At 37.3% G+C, this 15995-nt stretch overlaps 1 protein-coding gene across 2 annotated transcripts in view; it reads right to left on the bottom strand.

The window, feature by feature from the left end:
* Positions 1 to 770: 770 nt before the first annotated feature.
* The window catches only part of DSC3 (desmocollin 3), a 46580-nt gene continuing 31355 nt past the window's right edge, over positions 771 to 15995 (bottom strand). The window contains exons 14-18 of one of the 2 annotated variants that reach the window (XM_066352876.1): positions 13925 to 14149; positions 10574 to 10695; positions 5863 to 6111; positions 3628 to 3670; positions 3419 to 3545 (exon numbers count right to left, since the gene is read on the bottom strand). In XM_066352876.1, the coding sequence (XP_066208973.1) occupies positions 3644 to 3670; positions 5863 to 6111; positions 10574 to 10695; positions 13925 to 14149 (623 nt within the window). In that variant the 3' untranslated portion in view covers positions 3419 to 3545; positions 3628 to 3643. Of the gene's footprint in view, positions 3546 to 3627; positions 3671 to 5862; positions 6112 to 10573; positions 10696 to 13924; positions 14150 to 15995 lie in introns of both variants that reach the window. The other variant, XM_066352875.1, reaches the window with a different exon arrangement.

Raw genomic sequence — 15995 nt, 5'->3', positions numbered from 1 at the left:
GAGCAAAGCAATTCTGCTGACATTTGGAATTTGTCCAGTTTTGTTATTACAAAAAAAAAAAAATTCAACAAATATTCTTCAGCCAGATATTTAGAGAGAAAAACAATGATCACAGTAAAAGTCCTGAAATTGAAGTTGTGGCTCAAATTATACTAGAATTTAAAGCTATTGATAAAACTAATACATTTTTGAAATGGTCTGCCTTATATGTGTGGGGAAGTGAGTGTGTGCACCCATACACACACACACCTGGGGAAAAGACTGACAGTGAATTGACCATCACCATAATTCAGTAGTAATTAAAGCTCTGAAGTTATGTATCCTGTAAGTGGCAGAACCAAGGTTGAAATATCAGTTGCTTTTTCTTTTTTTAACTCCTAATGTTTCCTCTTGTCTACACTGCTCTTCCAACTAAGAATCCCCTATCAGCGTTTTATTTCCGGAGCTGTCTGTAATTATAACCACCTTGTAGTCCCTCTTTACCCAAACAAAATCAGATGATAGAAAGGTAAGTAGATAGATAAATAAATAATCATTTGCCTCCAAATAGCAATCCCCCTAAATAGTATAATATATATTAATAATGTTGACAATTTTAAAATTATCCATTTTCTAAAATATTCTGCAATAATACAAAAAAAAAAAGCATTACTGAGAATCTCTATTTCCATACAGGTCTTAAGCACAATTTTATAACGTATTTACAAAGTAATTTAATCTCTGAAAACAGCAAAGACAAAAAATCAAATTAACATTGTTTTATTACATCCTGCATCCATGAATATTACTTTACACATCCAATTTTTGCTATTATAACCTGCCATATAAAGTAACTTTTATAGCAAAGTTAAAGCTCTTTTAAAAATGTTGCAAAACACACCTCACTGCATTTTACACAGATAGTTAACTGTTTCTTTATAAAAATAAGAAAAAGAACAACCTGTACATTTACATTAAAGAGTCAAGAACTGCAATACATGAAAGCTTTAAAAAGATCCAAAATAGCATAATTTTCACTTTTCACATAAAAAGAAAGAATACTACATGTTAAAGATATTTTCATGAAAAATAAGAAAACTTTAGAAGAAAAACTATCCTTTCAAAAAGTCTTAGTCTAAACATCTAGATTTCAGGGGCAAGTAAGAAAACCAAAAACGTAGCATCATATAAAAACTTTTAGATCATATTTATTTAAAGAGCTTCTATTTTAGAGCTCAAAAGGCTACAGAGGAATAAAGCACATCCCATGAATGCCTTATTTGTTCTGCACAACCAGTTCAGGTGCATCCTGTAATAGCCTTCAGACTCATCCTACTGTCAGCTCGCTTCTCCTGGACTCTGCTCTCCAATTAAAGAAAGGCACAGAGGAAGGGTTGGTGAGCTTTTACCAAAATCAAATGGCAGCTTCCACTGGCTTGAGAAAGAAGTAAAAGAACAGCCTGGCTTAGGAGAAACTATGAGGCCATAATGTTGTTTTTATTACCACTCATGTCCCTTGGTTGTCCTCTTTTCTTGTCCTTAAAGGCTTGGGTTTTCATGATGCTCCCTAACTGTCCAAATATGCCCCTTGAGCTTTTTCTCCCCCAAAGTTTCTTGTGTCCCCATATATATATATACACACACACATATACACTCTATTCAAACTGTATATCTATAGAACATAGCCACTTCATGGGCTAGCTCAACAAATTGTCCCCAAAGTCAAATGAAGAATTTTCTGGGGCAGGGGGAAATGGGAAATAGGTCCCAGTTCATGGCTGCAAAATTTTTTAAGTTAATTTTAATTCTTTTTCTCCCTAAATTTCCTTCAGCTAATGATACTTTATATAGGGTGAGCAAAAGTAGGTTTACAGCTGTGAGTATGCAAAACAGTTTATTCTTATATTATTATTTATTAATTTTTGTATTACTAATTTTCACTACAACTGTAAGCCTATTTTTGCTCCTTTGTTTCTAGTTCTAATTATAAACTATCAGTTGAAGTAAGTACACAGCCATGTGATTAGATTTACCATAAATTTAGGTATTCATTATTTTAAGTTCATAACATTGTTGCTTTGAAGTACACTGTAGGCCTCCAGGGGCTCAGTCACGGGGATAAATTTGAGAAGAATTAAATTTAAACAATGTCTTGGAAGATATTAAATTGTACCTAGCAGTTAAGTTTCCCTGTATTCTTTTGATTTATAGCATTTTGTAAAACCTATCTGCCTTAATAAAGAGTAATATATTTTATTTGAAAATGGCAATAAATGAAAATGAATGCTTATCCCTCACTGCTACTTATAACTATGATATGAGTCTGTCTTTTCAGATTTTAAAGTATAACCACAATCCTTCAAAGGATAACATATTTTAATTTCAAATGACTACTATTGAGAGAAAATAGGAACCCCATGTGGTAAAATAAAAATATGAAAGTACAATACTCAAGAGAAGAAAAGCAGATTTTGGGAGGCATAATTTTCATTACTGGCAAGTTTTGAAACAGTAGTCCTGAATCTATCTCTACAAAAAAAAATAATGTTAAGATTTGGGATTATGATCTCAATAAAAAGATTTTTAGTATTTCCTTAAAATACTGGCAATAACTCTCTGTATGGTGAATATAGTTTTGTTTCTTGAGTATAAGAAAACTTATATTCCTCATAACAATCCTTTATAAAGCATAAAATACACTTTCAAAAACATAAAAATAACCATTTCTTGGTTTGCACTTGCTAGGGTAGTTTAAAGTTGTGGCAATGCATTTTAATACCTTTATTAGGGCAATCTAGTAGATAAGACTGTACTTCATTACCTTATTACCAAGAAGAAAAACAAAATTTTGAAATCACAAGGTCTACTAACTAATAAATACTGATTTTTTTAGAGCTAAACAATCCAACAAAATTTTCCATAGTGTTTGAAACAATCCTGTTTCACTTAAATCTAAATCTAGACCAAGAACAAAATTTCTGCCCTTGTAGCTGTTTTGCAATGTTCAATCAAATACAGCTTAGCTAATGCTGGACTAATATTTACACAACGTATTTATTGGGAAAATATCTGTAGAACAGATATTTTTAGACCTTAATTCCAATGCTACAACATGAGATTTGCTAGTTGTCTCTCTACGCAGCTTTAAAGAAGGCAAAAATCGGTGTTACATTTAAATTTCATGAAAAAATAAGCAATGAATTATTTGAGAAACACAAATCGATAATTAGCATAATTTGAAATTTAGAAAATTCATTTATAAATTATATATATGTATTTAGAAATTGAAATTGAATTTTACAGTATCCCTTTTGGAAATATCCAAAATGTCTGACAAAATCATGTCTGATTACAGCATTTTGTAATATTTATCTTTTTGTGCATGCTTCTGCTAATGTAGTAAACTTAGTTTCCAAATTATTTAAAAAGTCAAGACCCTCTTCTTCCTGTTTTTCACTGCAGCAACCCACAGAGCCAGCTGGAGATCCTTTTCCTTCATACTGATATGCAAGAACATAATCTTGAGATGAGGTGTGGTCATCACTCTGATTGTATCGGTGCAATTTCTGTAAAATAAATTTTAAAAAGGTTGCATTATTGTTTTAAACACACTTAAGCATATAAACATAAAATATATTTTTTATTTACCTTTTAGGTTTAATTTTTAACCAGTGTGTCCTCTAATGGAGTCCTACATACAAAAAATGCACATGATTGGTCTATATTACAACCATACCATCAAGTCAGTATATTTTACAATTCTAGTAATCCATGCAAATAAAAATATATGTATACAAATGTTATATGTAAGTATATTTAAATTATCATTAAATTCTTATCTTTAAAATTTATATCTAGAGGTCAGGCTAGTCCACAGAATGGTGACAATATGCACAGTGGTAAGGAATTTGAGCTTAAATGGTCAAAAAGTTCTGATTTTGATTCATATCTCAAAACCAACTAGCTATATGACTTTGAGCAAGTTACTAAATATTTTGTCTTTCCCTTCTCAAGCATAAAATGAGAATCTAGACAGTAACCATCTCACAAGACCTTTTTTTAAATGATGTAGTGCATAAAAAATATTCTTATTCTGCCCAGCACGTAGTAAACAGACAACAGATGTTAACTAAAACAACTCCGTATTATTGGGCAGTTAGAAAGTAAGTAAGCCCTGGCCAGTTGTCTCAGCGGTAGAGCGTCGGCCTAGCGTGCGGAGGACCCGGGTTCGATTCCCGGCCAGGGCACACAGGAGAAGCGCCCATTTGCTTCTCCACCCCTCCGCCGCGCTTTCCTTTCTGTCTCTCTCTTCCCCTCCCGCAGCCAAGGCTCCATTGGAGCAAAGATGGCCCGGGCGCTGGGGATGGCTCTGTGGCCTCTGCCTCAGGCGCTAGAGTGGCTCTGGTCGCAACTTGGCGACGCCCAGGATGGGCAGAGCATCGCCCCCTGGTGGGCAGAGCGTCGCCCCCTGGTGGGTGTGCCGGGTGGATCCCGGTCGGGCGCATGCGGGAGTCTGTCTGACTGTCTCTCCCTGTTTCCAGCTTCAGAAAAATGAAAAAAATAAAATAAAATAAAATAAAAAGAAAGTAAGTAAGAATGACTTCAATTGGCTTCAAAATCAAATATTCATGATAACCAAAACATGGCAAAATAGGGATGCATAATATATTTCAGTGAAATTTAAAAACACACACACACACAAAAACAAAAACATGACCCACATTGCAAAAACCTTGGCCTTTAGAATGGAGGGCCAAGCACTCAGCCACATCTCTCCTCACTGTTACTGGCGTATCTGCTCACTTGCCAAACTCTTGTGTCTGCTCCTTTCCTCGCCTGTGTGCATTTCCTCTCTAACCCAAGCTTATTTCCTAGTCTCACATCATCAAATGCCATCTTCCCTCATGACCATTTTAGCCTCACATCCCATTACCTGATGTGCACATTGAAGAACATTCTTAACAGTGCTTCCCAAGCTTTGCTCCTTCTCAACCTGATATTACATAAAACTGTCCAGAAATAGAAAAAGGAGTAACACTTGAATTTTATTTTAAAAATTGCTTTGGACATGTGATAAGCTATAGCCGTGTCACAGAAGGTTGCCCATATGCACTCCAACGGAGGATTAGGGCTTCCGGGCCAGTGGCTGTCTTAGACAGGCACTGCTGCCCTCCGATTAAAGAAGTGACAATTCAGTACCTGAAAGGAATTTAGTCAGTAGATCTTTACCTGCGCTGTACATGTCTATCATCTGGGGAGCTTTAAGAAAAGAACAATTAATAATCTCTCAAAGTGGAGCGCAGGCATTAGTATTTTTAAAAATCTCCCAAGGGGGATTTTGATGTGTTATCAGGATTGAAAATCCCTCATTTAATCTCTCCTTTCTTTAAAATCCTTGTTTACTTTTGAATAAAACACGTTGTTTTGCACGGTCCTTTTCACATTAAAAATCATTCAGACGGAGCCTATTATTTCATGTTAATTCTGGAATTGTGTATAGATGGTTTGGTTTCACGGAGAAGTGGGGATTGGATTTGGGGAGTTTTGTGAGCAATGAGATTCCCTCCCCTGTTTTTCCATCTTAAAAGAGTTCATGAGGTAAACCCACATCTAAAACTAAAATGTAACTTAAGTCAGAGATATTAAAAACCCCCAACTCTCATGAGACTTTAGAAATTAAGTGCTTATGACAGATGAAGTAAAATCCCTTTTATATTAAGTAACACAATCAAAGAGCAGAGGAAAAGTAACCTGAGAATGAGAAAGAGGAAACCATGAACAATATGGAAAAGCTGTTTCTAAAAATATATGTTAATTTCGATTTCCTATTGTTCTCCACTTGGACATTTAAATTGGAGAGTGAAGTCGCTTAGGGAAACTCACTTCACGAAGACGAGGCTGAGTGAAATTATGCCACTCTGAGTACATGTATCTGGAATTGTCCATCTCCACGTGTCCTCCCCGGCAGGAATCCAGGGTATGATGATGCCCCCGGCATGAATCCAAGGTATGGTGTCCTCCTCCTTTCACCATTTCAATGGTTTCCTGCCCTCCATTTTTCATTCCTGATCCCATCGTACCACCAAAGCTACAGTTGTTGACCGTGTGGGTCATACACCCATTGGCAGAACACTGAAATAAAATAAGACCATTCATACTGGGAGAAAATGGATTTTAAGCAAAGTCTCAGGAAGGCAAGGGAGAAAGAACATTTATTCAACTTTTTTTATTCATTCTTTCCTTCCTTCCTTCTACAGACATTTATGATTTTCAATTATGTGCTCAGTCTAGTAGTACAAAGACGGACATGGCCATTCAGTGGCCCCAAGAAATTTTTACTCCAGTAAGTCAGAATATAGATAACACTTTAAGAATGTGATTATTCTGATATATAGGTGAACACAGAATGCTATAGGAGCATAGAGAAAGAACATAAAAATTCAAATCCAGAAAGGTTACTTGGAAAACTGAGCTGAAGGATTCCTACTGAGAAATGGGAGGAAGAGGCAAACAATCCTTTCTGGATCCTCAACTTTGACCTGTCAAGAATGGCTACCATGTAGAATTTAGAGAGGAAGCTGGAAAAGTTATAAGAGACCAGTGGACATAAAGTCCTGCATGTCATGCTAAAAAATGTAGACTAGCCTGAGATTATAAGGCTCAAAGAACACTTTGCACAACAGGGGAGGAACATATTTTTTAAATCATTCTAGGTAATAAAGTGAAAGACAGAGACAAGTTTAGTGTCATGGAGATTAGAGAGGTCGCCAAATTATTCTAGGTGAAAAATGATAAGGACGTAAGCCAGTGATGATTTCGACTGATTTGGGTGATGATTTAGATCAGGGGTCCACAAACTACGGCCCACGGGCCACATGCGGCCCCGAGGCCATTTATCCAGCCCCCGCTGCACTTCCAGAAGGGGCACCTCTTTCATTGGTGGTCAATGAAAGCAGCACATTGACCATCTCATTAGCCAAAAGCAAGCCCATAGTTCCCATTGAAATACTGGTCAGTGTCTTGATTTAAATTTACTTGTTTTTTATTTTAAATATTGTGTTTGTTCCCATTTTGTTTTCTTACTTTAAAATAAGATATGTGCAGTGTGCATAGGGATTTGTTCATAGTTTTTTTTATAGTCCGGCCCTCCAACGGTCTGAGGGACAGTGAACTGGCCCCCTGTGTAAAAAGTTTGGGGACCCCTGATTTAGATGGTAAGGACTTAAAGGCAGTAGTTATTAAAATGTGGGTGGACTCCATGGAGAGCTCGCTGGTGATTAGACAGATGGGGCAGCAAAGGGAGTGTTCAGAAATAATTCTTATGCGTTGCCCTGTACACTTAGACTGATGGTACAATTCAAACTGAAATAGGGAATAAGGAAGTGTTTGTGGGTAAGAGAAGGGCAAGCAATTCAATTTTGGATGTGGTAAACTTGAGAAATTGTGGGATGTCCAAGTTGAGTACGTGAATATGGGGATCTGGAGCTCCAGTGTTAGAGCTGAGCTAGTGATAGAATTCGGGGAGGCCCTGCCATATAGGTGGTAGTTGAAGCCCAGGGAATAAATGACATCACCCAGAGAAAACTGCAGACTGAAAGAAAAGAGGGTTAGGAATAAAGCTAAAAATAAAACCACAGAAAATAAACCCACTTTAGCAGACGGATAAAGGAATTACAGCTGTGACAATTGATAGGGAATAGCCAATAGAGCAGCGGTTCTCAACCTGTGGGTCGCGACCCCGGCGGGTTCGCCTAAAGCCATCGGAAAACACATAATGCATATCAGGTATTTACATTCCGAATCATAACTGTAGCAAATTACAGTTATGAAGTAGCCACCAAAATTATTTTTTGGTTTGGGGTCACCGCAACATGAGGAACTGTATTGCAGGATCACGGCATTAGAAAGGTTGAGAACCACTGCAATAGAGGGAAGCAAACAGGCATGACTGAAGCCATGCAAAGAAGGGGTATGGTAAGGAGATCAATGATCAAAGGAAGGTAAGAACTGGTTCAAACAAACAGCAAAAAAAGAGGCCATTGGTGATGTCTGTCCACAGAATTGCTAAGGAATGCTGAGTGAACAGGAAGTGATAATATAGCAAAATTGAGTGTAACTCTTTCCTTCTAAAAGTTCAGTTTGAAGGAAAAATTGATGTAGATGGCACTAGAGACGTACAACATAGGTGTGAAGTTTAGTTATAGTGGAAACCTCAGTGTGTCCGTCCTAATTAAAACCATTATGGTCATGACAAGACCTCTGTAACAATCAGGCTCTTTGGTGCTGTCTTCTTAGCAATTTAAGTTTTTTAGATTTAATATGCAGTGTGTCTACCTAAACTGGAAGATATTCAAGTTCAGATGATTTACTGAACCTCAAATAGATCTACAAAAGTCACTGCCTTAGAAAAAATACCAGAAGAAGAGAACTGAAAAGCAGCCATCTGGTGGCACTGTTACCCTGTTCTTTTTGTTTAGGCTGCTGTTACAATGAATTTCCTGATTTTCAGATCAATACTATCAGCTTCAGCATCAAATGGCAAAAAACGCCACATATGAATTAAAGCTCACTCATTCCATGTTCAGATAGAAAATGAGAACTTGCTATTTTTGTGAGGACTATCAAAGGACTGAACCTATTTTCTGAATGGAGTGCAAAAGACAGGGTTCTACACATAGACATCTTAGATCCACGTAGGTTATGATTTTGTGTGAGGGTGGGGAGGTGGTGAAAGAGAAATACTTGATGAGAAAGTCATCTTCACCCTGAAATATCAAAAAGCTTGATATAGCGTTATTGTCCCTGGTCGTAGCAGCTATCCCTTTGACTTCAATTTTTATCTTATTACTCAAAATTAAATAATCTTATCATTTACACATTAAAAATATTTTTTATCCATCCCTAGTTTAATATCCTTTTTAACATTATCCCAGTAACCTTACCCTTAAACTGTCAAAAGATCCTAATCTTTTTTCTTCCCTGTCCCTAATGCCTTCCGGTTCTCATTGATCAGTGTGATTCATCATGACACTGCTCATGCTATACTACTTTCTCGAGAAAAGCCTTGACTGACTCTCCCTTACCAAGAAATAAATCTGAAGTCCTTACGGTGGTCCATGCAAGTCCCATCTCTCACTCCTCTCTCATATCTTCTCTTGCAAAGACTAACTTAAGTTTCAAACCTCTACTCCAAAACATCACTTTTTCTATTTCAAATCAGTTTATTTATAATTTGTTTAATAATCCCTAAACTTTGTTGTCTTCTTTTTAATTCTTTAGGCTGTTTTCCTCCTCTTTAGCTATTCCCAACATCTTTTCAGTTTCAAATGTTACTTAATCTTTAATTCATAGAGTGAGGTATACCTCTTTCACCAAGCCTCCCTGGTTGGTCTAGATGACATGTGTACCTAGGTATCTTTGAACTCAGACAATGCTCTCTATCTTATTGATGTTAATGGTTTACTGGCATGTGTCCAATTATTTTCTCTATAAAAGTAGATCCTATTTATCATAAATTAAAACATTTTTGAGGAAAAAACATGCCTTGTAAAACCTTTTTAATGTATTTCCTAAAAAACAAGAAGCATAGTCCCAAAAATATATGAGGTTGGCTATTGGCACTGATCTTCCAGTCTCCCACACCACACACACACACACACACACACACACACACACACTTAAAAAAAAACATATATCTCTGAAATTTTCATTATTTTCAGAGCTTTTAGCAAGTTATTTTTTTACTATAAATAGTCAAAGAGGAGGACAATCTGACTATGGGCGAGGAGTATGCAACATAATTTAATGACAAGATAACCTAGACATGTTTTCTTTGAATATATGTACCCTGATTTATTAATGTCATCCCATTAACATTAATAAAAATTTATTTAAAAAATAAATAAATAAATAAATAAATAGTCAAAGAGACAAATAATATCAGGAGCCTGATCAGGCGGTGGCACAGTGGATAGAGGGTCAGATTGGGATGCAGAGGACCCAAGTTCGAGACCCTGAGGTCGCCAACTTGAGCGCAAGCTCATCTGGTTTGAGCAAAGCTCACCAGCTGGGACCCAAGGTCGCTGGCTTGAGCAAGGGGTTACTCAGTCTGCTGAAAGCCCACAATCAAGGCACATATGAGAAAGCAATCAATGAACAACAAAGGTGTCGCAACAAAAAATTGATGATTGATGCTTCTCATCTCTCTTTGTTCCTGCCTGACTGTCCCTATCTATCTCTCTCTATATAAAATAATAATAATAATAATAATAATAATAATAATATCAGGAAATATAATTGTAGAGAGCAGCCAAATAGATTATTATAATAAATTTACAACCTCCAAGAACAAGTTTTACATTATAATGCTAGACAGTGGGAAAAAGAAAATGGAAACAATGCATCTGGTTTAAAAATTAAATAAATGTCACTACACATATGTTTAAATGTTGACAGATAAAATACTTATGTCTACCAAATCTTACTCAATTAGAATATAAATAAACATCTAAATTTCAAAATAACTTCATGAGGATGAGTTGAGAAATTATGGGAGATACTCAGAGATAAATACTCGTTGAAGAAGATTACTTACCACCTTATCATCCCCAGGTGCCTCTGTGTTTGATATAATTAAGTTCTGCTGTGCCAAATCCTCAGAAAAACCTTTTTTGGTTCTGGCACCAACAACTCCACATACTAAAGTCAGCAACACAGCTGAGTTTGAAAAGAAAAAAAGTGAGTATATAGTTTAACATACATAGAATAAAATACCCGTCTTTTGTATCTTATCATCTAAACTACACACAGGAGGCAAATAAAGCCACCAAGCTTAGATTAAACCAGTATTTTGCTTAATTTTAAATTTTGGCATGATTATATGTATAGTTTGATGATACTCATCTTCAAGAGATATCATCATACTGAAGCATTTAGAATCATGAGTTAAATAGTACCTATTTAAGACAAAGACTGTAAAGAGATTTACTGATTCCTAAGAATAATTTGCCTACAGGAAAGCATGACAAAACATTTTTTCAGAATAAATTTATCTCTAAGTATCTGAATTAAACCTTTTTGTATTTTGCCTATTCAGAATTTTTATTTTGCATAATAATTGTGGGAAGTTAAAATTATGATAATATAAATAATAGCAATAAAATTTTTTATAATGTTCTGCAAATTGCTATACCACAAAATATCATGGCACAGCCCCAAATCCAGCCCACCACATGTTTTTGTATGGCCCATGAATATGTTTTTTACATTGTTAAATACTTGATAAAAATCAAAAGGGGCCCTGGTTGGTTGGCTCACTGGTAGAGCGTTAGCCCAGCGTGTGGAAGTCCTGGGTTCAATTCCCAGTCAGGGCACACAGGAAAAGTGCCCATCTTCTTCTCCACCCCTCTTCCTCTCGCTTTTCTCTCTCTCTCTGTCTCTGTCTCTCTCTCTCTCTCTCCCTCTTTTTCTCTCTCTTTTCCTCCCCTCCTGCAGCCATGGCTCAATTGGAGCAAGTTGGCCACAGGCACTGAGGATGGCTCCATGGCCTCCATCTCAGGCACTAAAAAATGGCTCTGGTTGTAACAGAACAACGCCCCAGATGGACAGAGCATCACCACCTAGAGGGCTTGCTGGGTGGATCCCAATCGGGGTGCATATGGGAGTCTGTCTCTGTCTTTCCTCCTCTCAGTAAATTAAAAAAATATCAAAAAATAGTTTATTACATATAAAAATTATACAAAATTCAAATTTTAGTGTCCACAACTAAAGTTCTATTGGAATACAGCCATGGCCATTATTTAAATATTTCCTATGGCTGCTTTCTTGATATAAGAGCAGATCTGATTTGTAATCATCAAGCTGCATTTCAGTTATATACATGGCCTACAAAGTTTAAAATATACACTAACTAGCCCTAAACAAAGTATACCAACCTCTGCCTACCCTTGTGGCCCCTTGTGACCTTTTTACTTCTATTTCTTACCCCACTTAACCCTCACCCACTGTCCCCTAGCCACATTGGCCTCCTTGCAATTCCTTGATTCCCCTACCTGAAAGCTCTTCCCCCAGGAATTCCACTGCCCTGACTCACCTTTTCCAAAAATCATTGGCCGTAACCTTCAGCTAGGCCAGACCTAACCATTTACTGAAAATTGCAATCACTATCATCAATTTCCACACTCACTCCACTCATTCTACAGTGCTATAGATCCTAATTATTTTGCTCTACCTTTTCCTCCACAGCACCTAATTTTATTTATTAGTTTACTGTCTCGAGACAGATTGTTATTTTTGTTTTTGTCTGTTTTATTCTTTGATGAGTCCCATGTATCTAGACAGTTTCTGGCATATCACAGATGTTCAATATATATTTACTTTGTTGAGTTGATGAAAAATAATGAACACTTATTAGAAATAATACCATACACTGTTGTAAGCTCTTCAGATACCTTAATTAACCCTTGGTGCTCCCCCCTAAAGTAGGCTACTATAATTTTCTCATCCTACAGAGAGGAAACTGAAGCATAGTTAGGTAACTTGCCCCAGGTCACATGGCTTGCAAAAGATAGAGTGGGGTACCAACCCAGACAGACTGATTCCAGGGTCCTGCTCTAATCACTGCTCCTGTCACAGAATGAGGAACAACAGCTAATCTGAGCTGGAGGTTGGTGGGAATAAAAAAAAGGGGGGGGGGAATGTGGTGCCATTGGAACTAAACACCTGGTAAAGAGGTTAAGAGAATTGAAAATTGGCAAGATAACATCAAAGAGGAGCTATTGCTGAACATCTCTAATAAATCTGTGGCTGAACGGTGAGAAGACATGCAATGAAATGGCTTTTAGTGAACTTTCCTAGAGCAGAAGTGTTAGACAGTGTTATAGTACTAAAACGGGTAGTATTATGACCAAGAAATAAAAGTTTTATGTTGACAGATTTAACACAATCTAAGGAATTTTCAACAGTTCTGTTCAGATATGAAATCTTTTATGTCAAAAAGGATCTATGCTCTTTTCAGAAAATTGTCAGTCAGAACTCAGCTAATAACACAAAGGGCATTTGTAAAGGGGACTCACACCTGATGGGTGGTTGGACAAGATTATTTTTCAAATACCTTTTTTTTGCACTTAGATATTTATTATATAATTATAACTTGAATAAATAAAAGGAGGCGCCCTGGCCGGTTGGCTCAGCGGTAGAGCGTTGGCCTAGCGTGCGGAGGACCCAGGTTCTATTCCCGGCCAGGGCACATGGGAGAAGCGCCCATTTGCTTCTCCACCCCTCCGCCGCGCTTTCCTCTCTGTCTCTCTCTTCCCCTCCCGCAGCCAAGGCTCCATTGGAGCAAAGATCGCCCGGGCGCTGGGGATGGCTCCTTGGCCTCTGCCCCAGGCGCTAGAGTGGCTCTGGTCGCAATATGGCGACGCCCAGGATGGGCAGAGCATCGCCCCCTGGTGGGCAGAGCGTCACCCCTGGTGGGCGTGCCGGGTGGATCCCGGTTGGGCGCATGCAGGAGTCTGTCTGACTGTCTCTCCCTGTTTCCAGCTTCAGAAAAAAAAAAAAATGGAATAAATAAATAAATAAATAAATAAATAAATAAATAAATAAATAAATAAATAAATAAAAGGAGGCACTGGTCAGTTGCTCAGTGGATAGAGCATTGGCCCAGCATGCAATGTTTCAGGTTTGATCCCTGGTCAGGGCCCACATGAGAAGTGATCATCTGCTTCTCTTCCCTTCCTTCTCCTCCTTCTCTCTCTCTTCCCTCCTCATAGCCAGTGGCTCAGTTGGTTCCAGCACTGGCCTCTGGCACTGAGGATAGCTCAGTTGATTCAAGCATCAGCCGAGATGCGGGTGGCCAGGTGGATCCCAGTTGGGGTGCATGCAGCAATCTGTTTATCTATCTTGCCTCCTCTCACTTAAAAAACAAAAACAAAGTAAAAGGACTTACAAGAAAGTAACGCTATACCCAGCAGTATCGCCAAAATTGCCCATTTTCCAAGTGATGCGCCTGCACTCCTTGATGTTGCCACACACTGACTTGGGTGAGTACAATCGCATAGATTAACTCTCAAGGTTTTTGTTGCAGATTGACCTGCTCGATCTTTTACAGTAATAGGAATACTGTATTCTTTAAGTTCAGCATTTTTCTGATATGAAAGACGGGCAGCTGTTTCTGCAAGAAAATAAAAGAATTGTATTTTTAGCAAAAATTGAGTCGTCCCTTAGCATTTGTTTCGCCACACTTGTATGCAAAGATCTTATTCTCAGAGAACCACCTGCTACATAAAAATGAATAAAAATGGATGACTCTCTTCGATGTGTTCAAGCACCAACACTACCATATATGTGTATATATTGTAACTTTTTAGAGAGAAGTTTAAAGAAATAATTTTACGCTGGAGGGATCCAGTAGCATTTCAACAATATTTAATATTCCCTTATCAACAAACTAATAATGCTAGATTGACTTTTAACATACATTTCAAATATTTTTCTGTAGTACCAGTTGATGATACTCATAAAGAATTAACACAAAGGATGTTTTAAGTTCATGTTCTCTCATCCACTTACCTTCTGGTACCTGTCCATTATCCTATTGATAAGGAAATTGTTCAAAAACACAGTAGACTTTTTGTGATTAATACCTTGCTTCTGGAAGTAATCTCAATACCATAAAGCTAAATAACTTCACCCAGGCTAGGTGTAACACTTACAAAAAACAAACAAACAAACAAACAAAAAACCCAGCTATATTTATATCATAGCAATACATATTTGTCAATTGTGATATTTCCCCTAACAGTCTTGATACCTGATTTTAATGACCTTATTATCAACTGACCAAAAACTCTACACACTTTCAATGGTAATTACTACCTACTTGAGTGTTTGCAATGCATTCATTGAAATGACAGAATAGCATAACACACATCTGGAAGTCATCTGTAATTTCTAAGCTGTGCTTAAATGCACTGTTATATCTGTAAGAACTTTGAAGATTTGGCTGTACCTCATGTCTGAAGCTTTCTGGAACAATGTGAATTACTACTTGGGTTTATTTTGACCCCTTGGAATCAGACTGTGTCTAACGTAAGATCCTTCAAATCCCTCTGCTTCCTCAAGACCACAAACTGAGCCACATTCTCATTCATTCATAGGAGTTCATCAGCCTCTGAATTGCCTTGCCACTCTACACTGTCCTCTTCAAATTGTCCTCCTAACTGCCACAATCTTCACTTTTTTTTAAGTCATAAATCTGGATACAGTATTTCCTTACTTGTACACTCCCAATGCACACCTTTTGTCATCTACTATACAAAAGCTATTCTCTGTGGTCTACCACACGAGGCTCATCACCACCAGATTCCTCTCTTTCTCCATCCATTCTCACAGCATTCCTATTAAAACTTTCTAAGTTCCAACAACACTGATTTCCTTATCACACTAGTGCTTTCCTTCTTTCATGCATATATATTAATGAGTTTTTAAAATTTTTTCTACTGATTGAGAGAAAAAGAAAAGGAAAGGAGGGAGGAAGGGAGATAGAAAGAGAGAAAAGCATTAATTTGTTATTCCGCGTAGTTGTTCCATTTAGTTATGTACTCATTGATTGCTTCTTGTACGAGCCTTGACCCGGGATCAAACCCATGATTTCAGTGCACCAGGATAACACTTTATACTGAGCCACCCAGACATAGCATATATTAATGAATTATTGATTCAACAAACATTTATTAAGCAACCAGTATTACTAAGCACTGGAATCGGTACTAGAAATACAAAAATAGATTACAAATGTCTTGAGAAACTCATGTATATATTTGAGGAGAAGTGTAAACAGATGATAGTACAACATGAAAAGCATTATAATAAAGGTAGCAAAAGGTCACAGTGTCACACCTACTTCAGAAAGACTTCTGAGACATGAGCATCTGAGCTGGAGTCATGTCTGTCTTGTTACTTTCAATGTGTGTGTGTGTGTGTGTGTGTGTGTGTGTGTGTGTGTGTGTGTGTCTCCA

This window comes from Saccopteryx leptura, chromosome 11, assembly GCF_036850995.1.
Source record: "Saccopteryx leptura isolate mSacLep1 chromosome 11, mSacLep1_pri_phased_curated, whole genome shotgun sequence".
NCBI classification, from domain to species: domain Eukaryota; kingdom Metazoa; phylum Chordata; class Mammalia; order Chiroptera; family Emballonuridae; genus Saccopteryx; species Saccopteryx leptura.
The sequence above is the reverse complement of the archived record's forward strand: the minus strand, read 5'-3'. Positions and strand labels throughout refer to the sequence as shown.